Below are 14,197 nucleotides of genomic sequence, written 5' to 3' on the forward strand. Positions count from 1 at the left end.
TATGTAATACAATATTGAACATTCCTTTATTGAGATTAAAACATAGGACACAATGAATGGAAGTCGACTCACAGGTTGGGTGATTTTGGGTGCCTAACACCTTCCTAAAATTATACCCAAACTCCAAACCCATACTCTAGGAGTAAGATCGGTCCTTCCACATAAAGGGGCTATATTCATGGTTCCTAGACCATAAAACTAGGTGGCAACTCCTTGTCTTAGCCCCGGTCCATTCAGCCAAGGCGTACTACCCAAATTGCGCATTGCACCCACAACAGGGAACCTCAAGCTGGAGATGATCGAGTACTCTAGTAGATCTATCGTCTTGGAGGGTTTGCCCACCTGGGTGATGATGATGATGATGGTGGTGGTGGTGGTGGTGGTGGTGGTGGTGATCTAGAGGCCACTCCTAGCTACCAGCCAAGTAAGAGGTGCCACCAATGATCCTGCAGATAGACAGATAGACACAAACATATAACATATTTCTAGTTTTTATTTCTCTCTTTTATTAGCATGTGTTTTTGCACTTTAGCTTTAATTTGAGACATTGGGTTGTATTTAAGAACATCTTTTACATTTTTGCTTTTATTTAGGATATATACTTAATTTACAACTCATAAGGATAAACGTTTTGTTTTCATGCAATTTAATATTCCTTGGTCGTTGATGCTTGAAAATCTGAACTTGAGTGTGTTTTGAGTAGTCCCTTATGCTATAGAAATCATGGGAGGAGTCTTGGTGGAGGAATCACACGCCAAATAGGAAAAGCAATTCAGGTCTGCCTTCCTTCATGCATGCACATACACACGCTTGCGTGCGCAGGTTTTGACCATGCATACATAGACTTGACCCTGCGTACGCATGCCACGAGCCAGAAAAAACCCTAGCCACCCTATTTAAGTATAAAATCGCAGTTGGAGGCCTCCAAACCCTCACTAAACGTATTCTAAGCTCAGAAAACATTCTTTAAGACTTTCCAATGGAAGAATTCTCTCCTTTAGAAGTTTCAACATGGATCAAGAAGCTTGGCCCTAGTTTCAAAAAGGCCCCTATTCCATTCGGTCTCTCTTGCATCTGCCTATATCACCAAATCAAGGTAGATGAACCTCTTCTTTGTGCTGCTGCCAACGTCTAGATTCCTACTCGGCATGTTTTTCACTTCAATGGCGTAGAAATATGCCCCACTATAGAAGAGTTCAACGCGATTATGGGTGAACCTGAGGTTAACACTCTCATTCTTCCTACTATTGGCGAGGATCTTATCGCCCTAGTCCAAGCACTTTTGGGGGTTTTTCTTGACACGGCGCAGCACTGGTGCATGTTTAACAGGTTGAATATCTGCTCAGTTTTTGCATATTTCTCTCGGTTGACTGTTCTTGTGGTCGGTAGGTCACATTCTTATTGTCTCAATGCTTTTTGTTTGTGTCTTCTTGCGAGATATTTCTTCGTGCATGAGACAATTTGCATAGATCGAAGGATGTGCTGTGTGGTTAGCGATCTAAGGAGAGGAAACCTTATGGTTATGATCTTGGCTGAAACTCTTAATGGCTTGGATGCGGTTCATATGAAGGAAGCAAACTTCTTTGTGGGGAGCCCTCTCCTTCTTCAAGAATAATCCCTAATTTTTGCCTAGATTCTCAACCTAGAGAGATTCCTCTAATTTTTGCATAGATTTCCTTTTGGTTTTCAACCCATCGAGGTTCCTTATATTGTCTTTGAATTCATATTTTTTGTCTTGTATCTCTCCTTTTTCCACTCGTGCTCTCTTTTTCTCTCTTTTCTTTTTCAGATATGGCTATATAAGAGGCTTCGATTGCTTCATCCTCTTACGATTCCTCCTAGTCAATATTTCCCCAAGCATTATTGTGACCGCAAGCCCAAGTGCGTTGAGATGAGCCATGATGAGTTCATTGAATTCATGAAGTGCATCAAAGTTTCAGATATTCAATGGCTGGTAGATTGGTGGTGTATTTCAAGCATGGTCAACCGTAGCTTCAAGGATAACTATGTTCCTTTGGTCGGGCTTTCCCGTTGCTCCTACTATTCTACATGTCATACACAAGGCAATTTGGTGACCGTCAAGGAGCTCTTAGTGATGATGGTTCCTTCCATAGGTTGGAATTTACTAAGAGGATTTTGGGCAGAATCTGTGAGACTTGGTCGCGAAGGATGGTGACCAAAGGCATTTTCTTTCCTCAATTCTTTCATCCCGCTTCAGGGTACAAGAAATGGCTAGAGGCTGACATTAAGTGAGTCCATATAGATGAGAAAGCTTATAAGAAATCCAACAAATGAAAGAAGGCTAACTGAACATCTTGATAGGCCCCAAATTTTACTTTTTTTGCACTTTATGATTCTCATGTCTTTTATTTTTGAATTTAATAAGAGGATAAGAATGTCCAAATCCCCTATGGAAACAATTTATTATCTTTTAATTTGAGCAATAAGAGAATCATCCCTTTATTATATTTACTTATTGTCATTATTTTTCTTTTTTTCTTTTTCTTTTCATTTTTCTATGCCATTCCCATGATGTCTTTATAGGAATTTTCGCCACGCCCATGGTCTTTTCTCCTATCTTTTGCCTAGACCGCCCTTTTGAGTTTTTAATCTAGTGGGGTTCTTTTGCCTTAATTTTTGCCTAGGCTGCCCTTTGAGGTTTTCAACCTAGCAGGCCTTTTTTTTTTTTTTTTTTTTTTTCAAATGTTGTATCTTTGGAGCCTATCCATATTGATTGGGCAAAGCATCTCTCCCCCATCCAAATCTGTAATTCTTGTAGCACCTCTTAACATGATTTTCTTGATAATAAAAGGTCTAGACCATCTTGGCTTCATCTACCCTCTTGGATCAAAAGTTTTATCTCTAAGCACTTTTAGGACCAAGTCCCCTTCTTTAAGGTTTTTAGGTTTCACTTTTTTGTTAAATGCTCTAGCAATCCTCTTTTGGTACCCTTGTGCATGATATTGCGCCCTAGTTCTCTTCTCATCTATCAAATCCAATTGCTCATATCTTTCTTTCATCCAATTTTCTTCCAAGACCTTTGTTTCCACTAGCACTCTCAATGATTGTATCTCTACCTCAATGGGAAGGATCGCCTCGCTTCTGTAGACCAAACAGTAAGGTATTGCTGTAGTCGATGCTTGAATAGAAGTTTTGTAACCCCACAAGGCAAATGAAAGTTTCTCAGCCCAATCCTTGTATGTCACTACCATCTTTGCTAGGATATTCTTGATGTTCTTATTGGCTACTTCTATGGCCCCATTAATCTGTGGTCAGTAGGATGAAGACTTATGATGCTCAATGCGGTATAATTCTATGATCCTTCGAACCTCACCCTCTAATTAGGAGCCATTATCTGAGATGATCTCTTGTGGTACCTTGTATCGACAAACAATGTTATTTTCTATGAACCGAGCCACATAGGGGCTATCCTTCCAATCACATCTATGCCCCAAACTGAGAAAGGCCAAGGAGATGTCATGTTATATATCTCACTAGATGGCACATGATTCAAGTTTGCATCTATTTGGCAATCATGGTAACTTTTCACAAAGTCCACGCAATTGGTTTTCATCATATTCCAATAGTACCCTATCCTTAGGATCTTTTTGGCTAACATTCTCCTATTCATATGAGGACCACAAATCCCTTGATGAACTTCCTCTATGACTCTTTTGGCTTCTTCTTTTTTCAAGCAACGGAGATGTATACCATCATAGGATCTCTTATAGGGCTGTCCTTCACATAGGATATATTACATAGCCATCATACTAATCGAACGACGTTCTCTCTTATCAGCACTATTAGGGTACACTCCCAATTCCAAGAATTTCATGATGTCATAATACCAAGGAACACCTTCTTCTTCTATGGCCAAGACTGAAAACTCAACTTTCCCCTTGTGCACTAGTTCATAGCTCTGTTTAATCTCTAAGGCTTGTGTCCACACTCCCTTGGGTATTTCAACCATGGAGGCTAAGGTAGCCAAGGCATCTGTAAACTAATTCTGAGCTCTAGGGATGATAGGGTATTCAATCCTTTCAAAGGTTTTGGTCAAATCCTCTAAATATTGTTGTTAAGGCTTCAAATGTTCTTCCTTTACCTTTCATAATTTCTATGAATGGGCTATGACTAAAGTTGAATCTCCAAAGACCTTTGCTTCTTTTACCCCTAACACCTAAAGAGCTTCCATTCCGGTGATACAAGCTTCATATTCTACCATGTTATTTATTGCCTCAAAGTTCAACTTAACCGCCAAAGGCACATGAGATACATCGAGGGTGATCAAATGTACTCCTATTCCATTCCTATATTAGTTCATGACACCTAAAGAGCTTCCATTCTGGTGATACAAGCTTCATATTCTACCATGTTATTTATTGCCTCAAAGTTCAACTTAACCGCCAAAGGCACATGAGATACATCGAGGGTGATCAAATGTACTCCTATTCCATTCCTATATTAGTTCATGACTCCATATAAGTAAATTTTCCATGCCTTTCGTTCAATATCTAGAGAATCCTCATTTGAGCAATCCACCCTTCCATCAACTCCTTCTATAGGGTTCTCAACACAAAAATCTGACACGACGCTTTCTTTAATTGTTTTTTTGGCCATATACTTTAAATCAAACTCTGGTAATAGGATTAAACATCTCGACAATCTCCCACTCAAAGCAAGTTTCTTAAATAGGTACTTTAATGGATCCATTTTGGCTACTATCCATATCTGGAATGGTAGGATGATGTGTTCCAACTTCTGTACGGCCAACATGAGTTCAAAACATGACTTTTCTATGGGTGTGTATCTAGTCTCATAGTCATGGAATCTTTTGCTCAAATAGTACACGACTCTCTCATTCTTATTATCATTTTCTTGTGCAAGCATGCTTCCAACCGAATCTCCTATGATAGAGAGGTATAGTAGTAATGGCTTCCCTTACTTTGGGGGTACTAGGATAGGTGGATGGAGAAGGTATTCCTTGAGAAGTTAAAGGCTTTCTGACATTCATCGCTCCAAGCATGGGGTTCATCTTTTCTCAATGGCTTGAAGATGGACTAATAAGTGGAAGTAAGTTTGGCAATGAATTGACTAATGTATTGCAGTCAACCTAAGAATCCTCTTATCTCTTTCTCGCTCTTGGGTGGAGTCATCTCCAATATGGTTTTGATCTTTGGGCTTGGTAATAATGCTGGGATTTGGGAGAGTTCCATTGTTTAAGAGGTCTAGTACTTTGTGTTTAAGGCGGAAATGATTGTTGGTCTTATAGCCGGACTTTTTTTTTTTTATGGAAATGGCAATATTTATTGAGGTTCCAAGTAGGAGGTACAGGATTGGGCATAGGTGTGGGATCTAGAGGTTTGATGAATCCTTTGGAGGTCAAATTTTTATATGATTGGGCAAGGGTCATTCCTAGGTCTAAAAATTCTCGGCAGGCTTTTTGTGTGAAGCTTGGGTAGGCTAAGGTTTGTTGGGGTATGATGGCACTTACATTCACGGGATTGGGTGCTTTGGAAGTAATTACTCCTCCTCCATTTGTTTTCTTGATTGGAGGCTTGCTTTCATCTTTCTCTAATTGTCCATTATTGATATCATCTTCAATCCTAGTTCCATAATCACACAATTCCCCAAAAGAACTAATAGGCGATAATAGAAGCCTACTATTGTATGCCGGAAGCAAACTCTTGATAATCATGTTGATTTGGTCTTTCTCATTCAGCCTATTAACCATCCTAGATGATTTTCCCTTCCACCTTGTCATATATTCGAAGAATGTCTCCCCCACTCCTTGCTTAGTGGTTTCCAAGTCTTTTAGAGTCACATCAATCATGGCATTGAAGATGAATCGATCCACAAAAAACTCCACTAGCTCGTTCCACACCTTGGTCTTGTTTGGATCCAAACTATAGTACCACCTTGATGCACCTCCCATGAGTGAAAGAGGGAATGCATGCAAAGTTTGCTTCTCATCCAATCCTTTCATTTCGACAATGCTTAGATATCTCCTAATATGTTGTTTCAAGTCTCCAGTTCCTTCAAAGTTTTTTGCATAAAAAATCATGAATTTTGGAGGCAATGCAATGAGAGTTTTTGAACTTATGCCTCCCATGTTATACAGACAATCACCCATCCTTTAGTTTGCGAAAGGCTAGTTGCATCTTCTCCATCTTTTCTTTCATGGTCATAGTATCTATGGTGAGCTTCTCAAATTGCTTGTTCCTTTCATAATCATCCTTATCCCTTTCATCCCAACCTTCTCCTTCTCCATCATCGTGAATCTCAAGATGTGTGGTCTTTTTGAGCCTAGCCTCCTCTAGCCTAGTAAGATGCCCTCCCATTTTCTTGAGAACATTGCTTTGCTCTTCCATCACCTTGAATATCTTTTGTGCAGTCTCATCATCAATTGGCACGGCCATTGTTACTTGAGATGTTCTCCTTCTTGAAATACTTCTTCTTGATGTGTGTCCTTAATCTTAACCAAGCATCTTCCTTGTTTCTCTCAGACCCAAATATGAGTGGGGACATGCTTTCTTGATCTTGATAATGCAATGGTGCCTGAAAAGAAGTCTCATCTTTATTAATTCCATGTCCTAATTAAAAGATCATTTTTAAATTTAGACGTTCTTAGAAAGCCTTTAATTCCATTTTAATGAAGGCCCATTTACAAAATCATTCACTTTCCTCTCATGAACTTTGCCCTTTATTTCATTTAGGTTTTAGTCTATTTACAATAATGCTCTCATCTTACTCTCATGGGCTTTCATTAGAATGAACTTAGAGATTTTCAACCCTTTCTCTCAAATATGGGCTTACAATGTATTCATCACCTTTGGACTCTTTTTTTTTTTCATTTTATTATTCTTATTTCATTTTTTTGAAGTAACCCTCTAGCTAGGATATATTGTAGCCTTCCTTTCAAAGTCCATGAATTTCTCATCATTTTGGGCCTTGGCATACAACAAAGAGGCCCAAGATTAGGGAATTTCATTTTGACCTGTAGGATGTTGGATGCTAAGTCTACAACATACTTGTTACCTTAAGCCTAAGGTTCTCTTTTTCAAAAGACATTTTGATTTGGGCTTATGATAGCAATTAGGCTATAGTCTTATGAACCTTTCAAGTTAAGATATACCTTTGGACTTTGGATAAGCCTCTTATATGTGAGAACTTCTTTTCTTTTATCCCAAATATCTTAGGGTATGCCATAACGTTTTGCTCATCCTTTAATTTTACATCTTTTATCTTTTATTTGTCCTTTAGAATTAGGTGAACACAAGATATATGGTTGAACACACAAGAGATATAAAGGGTACCCTCTCTTTGATATGATCTAGGATCTCTCTAAGTGTAGGTAGGCTCCTTAAAGCTAACGAGACATATCAGTAGGACACTCACAACTAGGTGGACCATGATTCCAACTAAGGGGTAGACCTTTGTGGATTGGTGGCAAATCGTTAATGTACTCAAAGCTCATCATAGGCAATGGCACACATTGTGAGTTGGTGGGATGAACTTCAAAAGATTTTGCCCTGAATGGAGGGTACTCATTTTCCCACTCATCACCAACCAAGGTAAAGGGAAAAAAGAACCAAGTGAAGTGTGCAAACAAGTATTGAAAAAGCATTTATTAAGATTAAGAAATAGGACACATTGGAATCAAACTCTCTATTTCCAGTGGAGCCACCACTGTGGGCGCAACGTGCGGTACGTGGGGAGTACGCCTCGGCTAAGTGGACCAAGGAAAGAAAATGAGTCGCCACTTAGTTTTATAGTCTGGGAACCATGCATATAGTGCCTTTACGTGGAAGGATTGATCTCACTATTAGAGTATGGGTTCGAGATTTAGGTATGATTTTAGGAAGGTGTTAGGCACCCAAAACCGCCTGACCCGTAGGTCGGCTTCCATTCATTGTGTCTTACATCTTAATTTCATTAAAAGCATCTTCAATATTGCATCTTAAACTCACACACACTATAGCATACATCTAAGCATACAACATGGCATTTCATCCCAAACCTTAACATACATCTATCATGCTTCTTATACCATCACAAACCCTAGCATTTTCCTATAAACACATTTCATCTCATATGGCATTGTATCATGGTCAAGGCACAACATAGACATGGTAGCAAACAAACAAACATACATCACATCCAAGAAAGAAACGTAGGCATGTTAAGATCATGAACACGTTATCATATCCAAGACGAGGCATTTACAAACACGTCAAGGCAAGATCAAGATCATATGCAAATTCATGTGAATGCATAACTTACCTCACTGCACCACAGTACCTATGCATCAATGCAAGGCCATATAATATGCATGTTCATGGAAAAACAACAAAAATGAAAGATAAACTCTAATTTTAGCATGTGAAGGAACAAGCAAAGCAAGCAGCACGAAAGCAGAGACTCAAAAGCATAAAAAGAACAGAACAGAGGCATATATTATAAATGAAATAAAGAAATAGAAGCAAAAAACCTTAAATTAGGATTTTTGGGCTTAAGTACGCGTATGCATACATAGGGCCTACGTACGCAGCCCAGTTGTATGCGTACACATACCTCATGTATGTGTGCGCATGCAATAAGCATGCGTACAAATACAAGCCCAAAAACCCTAACCCAAAAACTAAAACACAGAAAAAGTAAAAAACAAAATCTAACAACCTAACATGCATAAAATCATAAAGCAAAGAAAACCTAAGCTTAAAAAACATGTTATAATATAAATAAACAAAAGAAAATAATGAAAATGGAAAGATTAAAGAAAGAAAAGGTAAAGAGATGACAAAGAAAGTTTAGAACTAATACCTCTAAAATTGGCTTTATTTTGACTGTTCTCCTCAATCAAATCTATTCACAATCAAATGAAAATTGACTTGAGGATATTTTGTGAAAAACTTCCTTTTTGATTCACTATTTCTAGTGAATTTTAGGTTTTCCCTTAGGATTTTCTATCTGTCTTGAAAAGGTACCATGTATGGCATTTTATATTGAGAAAATGGTGGTTTGGAATGGCTCCCAGACGATGTGGGATTCGTTCCAAACCTTAGCATTAATGTAGAAAAACTTGTCTTTCATAGTTTCTGGAACCCTACCTGCGTTCATAGGCCAATGTCTGTGTATGCATGCATAAGATCAACGTACGCATACGCGTGTATGCATATGCAAGCCGAGGGTTTCCTTGGCCTTTATTTTCCAAAAATAGATTTATTTGTTCATAAAAAATTATATTTTCCATCTTAACATTCCTCAAGTCAATTGGTAATCTGATCGGGCCTTAAACCAACCTTGGGCTCTAAAATTTTAGGATCATTGGGAAATAGGAGCCCGAGTCGTAAGGAGTACAAAATGCAGTGTCTACACCTAGTAACGACTTCTATTTGTTTTGCTAGCTAATTTGTTCTCTACTAGATTTCTATAATGAAATCCAGCAATGTTTTTGCCATATTTTTATGATAGAAATTTAGATGGGTTTTGAATCTGTAAAATTGTAATTTACAACTATTTTCTGTTGGCTTTAATTCCGTGCCAAATTTGATTGTAATTCTTCAATCCTTTTTTCCCTGTATGTATATGGGATTAATTGTAAGGGATACGTGTGAGAGAGCGTGAAGACTCAAGCTTAAAAGGATGAACAAGTGGATTTTGCAAGTGTTTCGCAAGAAGCCTACCTGCAAAAGAGCCATATGTAGAGCACATGACAGGAAAATGAAGAGTCATGCCAGCCTAGAGGTTTTTTCGAGTGTCTCGTGGGAAAGCCATCCCGCGAAGTACTCGTGAAACTTTTTGTTTGGAAAAAAGTTATGTTTTGCTTTACCAAGTCTTTACCCACACTATATATACCCTCATTACCCACAAATTGTAAGGAGTGCTTTTCAAAGAGAAAACCCTAGAAAATACACTTGAGAGATAGAGATTGTTATACCCACAATCATCTACACATTTCCTTGCGGTTTTCCTCAACTCCTACCTCTCCATCTCCATATCCTTGAGAGGTTGATAACTCAAACATTGACAACACCCATCCTGAGTGTAAAGTGAGAATTTGGTGCTGTTGGGAAGCATTGGAAGGAGCCAATCATTAGCAGATGCAATTGGTCTGAATAGCGGGATTCGGAAAGCTAGAGAAGATAAGGTTCTGAGAAGCCAGTTGGTAGTAGGAGCTTGGAGGGCTCAAGTACATGGGGTAGATTAGGCTTGGAGGATCTTTTGTTATTCGTGTACTTCTCTAGTGGATCGATTTCGACTTGGAGGGTCGCGAAGAGGATTTTCATTGAGTTCTGAGGATTCCTCTTCGATAACACATCTTACTGTTTTCTTGTGTTTGCATTTCTCTTCCCTACTCTTTAAGCTTTCCTTTTATTGTTGATAATGAATGAATATGGCTTAGGGTAGTGTTTTCAGTTATTTGTGCTCTTTTACTCTTGTTTTGCACTTAGCATAAGTTAGAGTAAAGGCTATTTAGCCATCATTTTAATTTGGAGATTTGAATAAGCTCTTGTGTTTTTACACAAATCCGAGCTTTTAGAACCAATAGCATCATGTCACACAAAAACTTGATCATCGCCAAACTTTCTTGGTGAAAGCTGGGCATCATTTTGCCTTGTGAATTTTCATAGAGAAAATCTGATAGAGTTTCACATCAAGTTCTTCTTGGCACATAGGCAGAGTTTTGTGTTTGTATATACAACATACACCAGTTACCCAAACCTTTTCCAAATGGGGTTTTGGCATGTAACCCATATGAATGGGATGAGGTCGTGTTGATTGCCTCTTAAGAGACAATGGAGGTTCAACTGTTGTTATCTACCCTTCCTACGTCAAGGGTCTTACAATGGAGTTGCCGCTTATTAGATTAGAGAATATTGGAAACTAAAAGAATGGAAAAAGTACACCATTTTATTGATGAATTGAAATTGAATGTACATCTATTTGATAATAACCAAATGTTACATCGCTTTGGTCTTTGATAATAACCAATCTTGAGGTGCCCCCTCAATCAAGACTATTAGGACTTTTGATAAAGGCATTTGAAGATCATCGAACACCCCTTTTATGGTTGAAAAAAAACAACATTCACATTGTTGAGAGCACCACCCAAGACGTCTACTTTCCAACGGAACAAACCTCCCTAAAAAATTTTGTGTTTCAAAATTTATGATCAAAACAATGAGCAAAGTTAATTTTTTAGCATTGTTTTCAAAGAAATTTGGAGTACTTTTGAGTTGTGATGTTCCGAACTATCAAAATAACTTCAATTACCCTTTTTTTACATATCAAGCTCATCATTGGGGTCGGGGACTAAAGATTATTAACCTAGTACAAAGTGAGGTGTCTACACCCTAGGTTTATACATGTGCCATTGCGTGCCTCTTGTAAGCCTTAGGTGTTGAATGCTATTCTATAATAACAATTTTTTACCATGAGAATCAAAATGCTATTGAAATTACTTTCTATGGCGTCATTTATAAGCGTATCAAACATATTTAGATTAATTATCACTTCGTTCTTCACCACTTGCTATCTAAGATATTTCCTCGAATCATTGATAAATTTTTTTTTTTACTTGTTTCTCTAACTCAATTCTTAGAGAAAAACAATTATCAATAACTTGTTGATCAAATAGTTGATAACCTAATATTGCATCCACTATCCCACTTTCATGATCTTGTCTTCAAACTCAATTTGCTCTCTCACAAGTCAATACAAGTTTGAGGGTAGCAACTAGAATATAATAGGCCTCGTAGGCCCAAGAGCCCATGGCTAAGCAGTAACTTCTTTCTTTTTTTTTTTTTTTTTTTTTTGAGCTAGGAACGGTTTGATGGATCCTTTTAACATAGTATATATTACCTGTATATTTTGTACTTCCATAATCATACTTGATCGATACATAGCTCTTGAAACATAACGAAAGCTCAAGATTTTGATAAATTTGAGAATTACATTAAGAAAATTACAATGAAACAAATAGAGCATTACTTACAATGACAACTTGGTATGCTCACACTGAAAAAGACAAAAGAAACACTACAATACTTTGACTGACTAAAATAAATAAAACATATAGATTATTTCTAATCATTATATTCTAATTGGAAAGCAAAAATTTGATAGGACAGATATTTCACAGATGCAAGGCAAGATGGCATGCGATCCATCAAATTATTATGACTCCTCAGATCAAGGTAATGAGCCCGTGTAAACCTTTTATCTTACAAATACATCCATTAATTCCTGTATATCTTGTATGACATTCTTCTTCTTTTTTTCTTTTTTTTTTTTCTTTTTTTTATTGAGAAACAAACACACACACATACAAAGTTGAGAAAATAAGTTCTAATATAAAGACACACCACAAAATCCACTCAAAAACCATGGTAACTTTTAAGGGAGGGTGAGTAAGTTATACTACATACAACAGGCACCTTCTTAAAATTCCATTTACTTTTCAAATGTTATTCTAATCAAGTTTCTTCTCCCCAAAGTTCTCTTCAATCAATAGAGTTTAACCATGAGCTTCTTTAGATCAAAAGGCAACACCACAGTAGGCCTTGATTGTACACGGATGCCTTTGGCCCTCATCAGTGCTGTAGAAACGAAGAAATCCTTGATGATCAAATGGCTTAAATTGTAGTGGGTTTTCATCGTCGACTAGCTCTTTTGGTGTTTGAATTGTCCCGCTATTGAATGAGAACAATGCAAGCGAATATCTGTTTTTGTCTCCTCTCATAACAACCCTGTGGTGAGGGGAATATATCCTGCCATTGCTCCAAGCCTGGACCAATCAAAACAAGTATTTGTCAGCACCCTATCAATTCTGTTCTTTCGTTCTTTTTAATTTTTATTTTTGATGGTAATTTCATATGTATGTTATCATCAATGAAAAGAAAATTTTACTGTATCCAAAAACCAATTGGATTGTAATTTCCTAAAGGATTAACCTACAAATATTTCACCACTGGAGAAACTAAAAAGTCAAACATAGCTCATTCACGACAAAACTTGTTTATATGAAATATCCTGCACAAACTAGCATTGAGCTAAAATTGGTGACTGTAACTTACTGTGAATGCCTCTCCAGCCATGAATATGAAGGAAGTAGGGGAGGGCTTAAAATGAATCCAACTGTCATCCTTTGTTTTGATCTCTAGACCACTCACATCATTTTGGTGTAGTATGGTCAAGAAGCTCTTGTCAGTATGAGACATGGCGCCAATATTACTCTCGTTCTCATTGGGCACACTATATTTGATGAGTCGAAGAAGATATGTTGTTGAACTGATGTAAGAATCAGAGTACTTGTTCACTCCATAGCTTTCAAATACCATACTTTTCACCAAACGTTCCAATTGGGAAACAATCCTTGAGTAGGAGTATATGGTGTCACTAAACAAGCAGGAACAAATAATTAATTAGATTAAATATATATATATATATACTAAAAATAAATAATAAAGTTTTTAGGATTATAATTAAATATAGAAATATAATTATACCAAAAGCGCTTGTTTCCACGAGGCCACATGAGATTTGTGAAGTTTTGAGTTCTGCTGAGAATTTGTGCGTCCTCAATTCCCATGCTTTCATTGAGTGGCATATATGGGTTTTGGCCAAAATAGCCATGGTAAGGTTTGCCAGAAGTGTTTTGGGTTTTGGTTTCCAAAGGGACATCAAATAAATCCACTAACAAATCAAAAACAGAATTGTGAAGCTCCGAGGAGATGATTTTATCATCATATGATGCTACGAAACAGCCGTAATCTTCGAGAGCCTGCCGGACATTGTTGCATATGGATACCCAGTGACTTGTACCTGGTTTCAATTTGTTAGGAGAGAAATCTATAATAGGGAGTTTGGGTTGTTCTTGAGAAGGCATTGTTTGTTGCTTTGCTTGCTCGATCTCTTCTCACTTATTCTTGTGTCTTAAGGTTATCAAATAAATAAAGCTTCAATCTATTTATAGACAATGAGCAAAGAAAATGTCATCCATGTTTATATATAGTTTTGACTTTTATTTATTTAATGGCCGTTGGAAGTTGACAGTTGATGGCAGGTAACATCACAGAGTCAAAGTGCATTGTATTCTTAACAAGGATTAGAGTTGCACTATATATTGTCACAGTCACATAGACACAAACACAGTAGCAAAATGCATTGAAGGTGGTTCCAATTTTAAGTTATGTGG

The 14,197-nt window shown here is 37.4% G+C and overlaps 1 protein-coding gene across 1 annotated transcript; it reads right to left on the minus strand.

The window, feature by feature from the left end:
* Positions 1–12,369: 12,369 nt before the first annotated feature.
* LOC142631090 (putative 2-oxoglutarate-dependent dioxygenase AOP1) lies at positions 12,370–13,888 on the minus strand. The gene is made up of 3 exons (XM_075805166.1): positions 13,509–13,888; positions 13,077–13,398; positions 12,370–12,787 (listed from the first exon to the last, which is right to left on the minus strand). The coding sequence occupies exons 1-3, from the start codon at positions 13,886–13,888 to the stop codon at positions 12,539–12,541; spliced, it is 951 nt and encodes a 316-aa protein (XP_075661281.1). The 3' UTR covers positions 12,370–12,538.
* Between the last annotated feature and the right edge of the window lie 309 nt (positions 13,889–14,197).

This window comes from Castanea sativa, chromosome 4 (genome assembly GCF_040712315.1).
Source record: "Castanea sativa cultivar Marrone di Chiusa Pesio chromosome 4, ASM4071231v1".
Taxonomy (NCBI): Eukaryota; Viridiplantae; Streptophyta; class Magnoliopsida; order Fagales; family Fagaceae; genus Castanea; species Castanea sativa.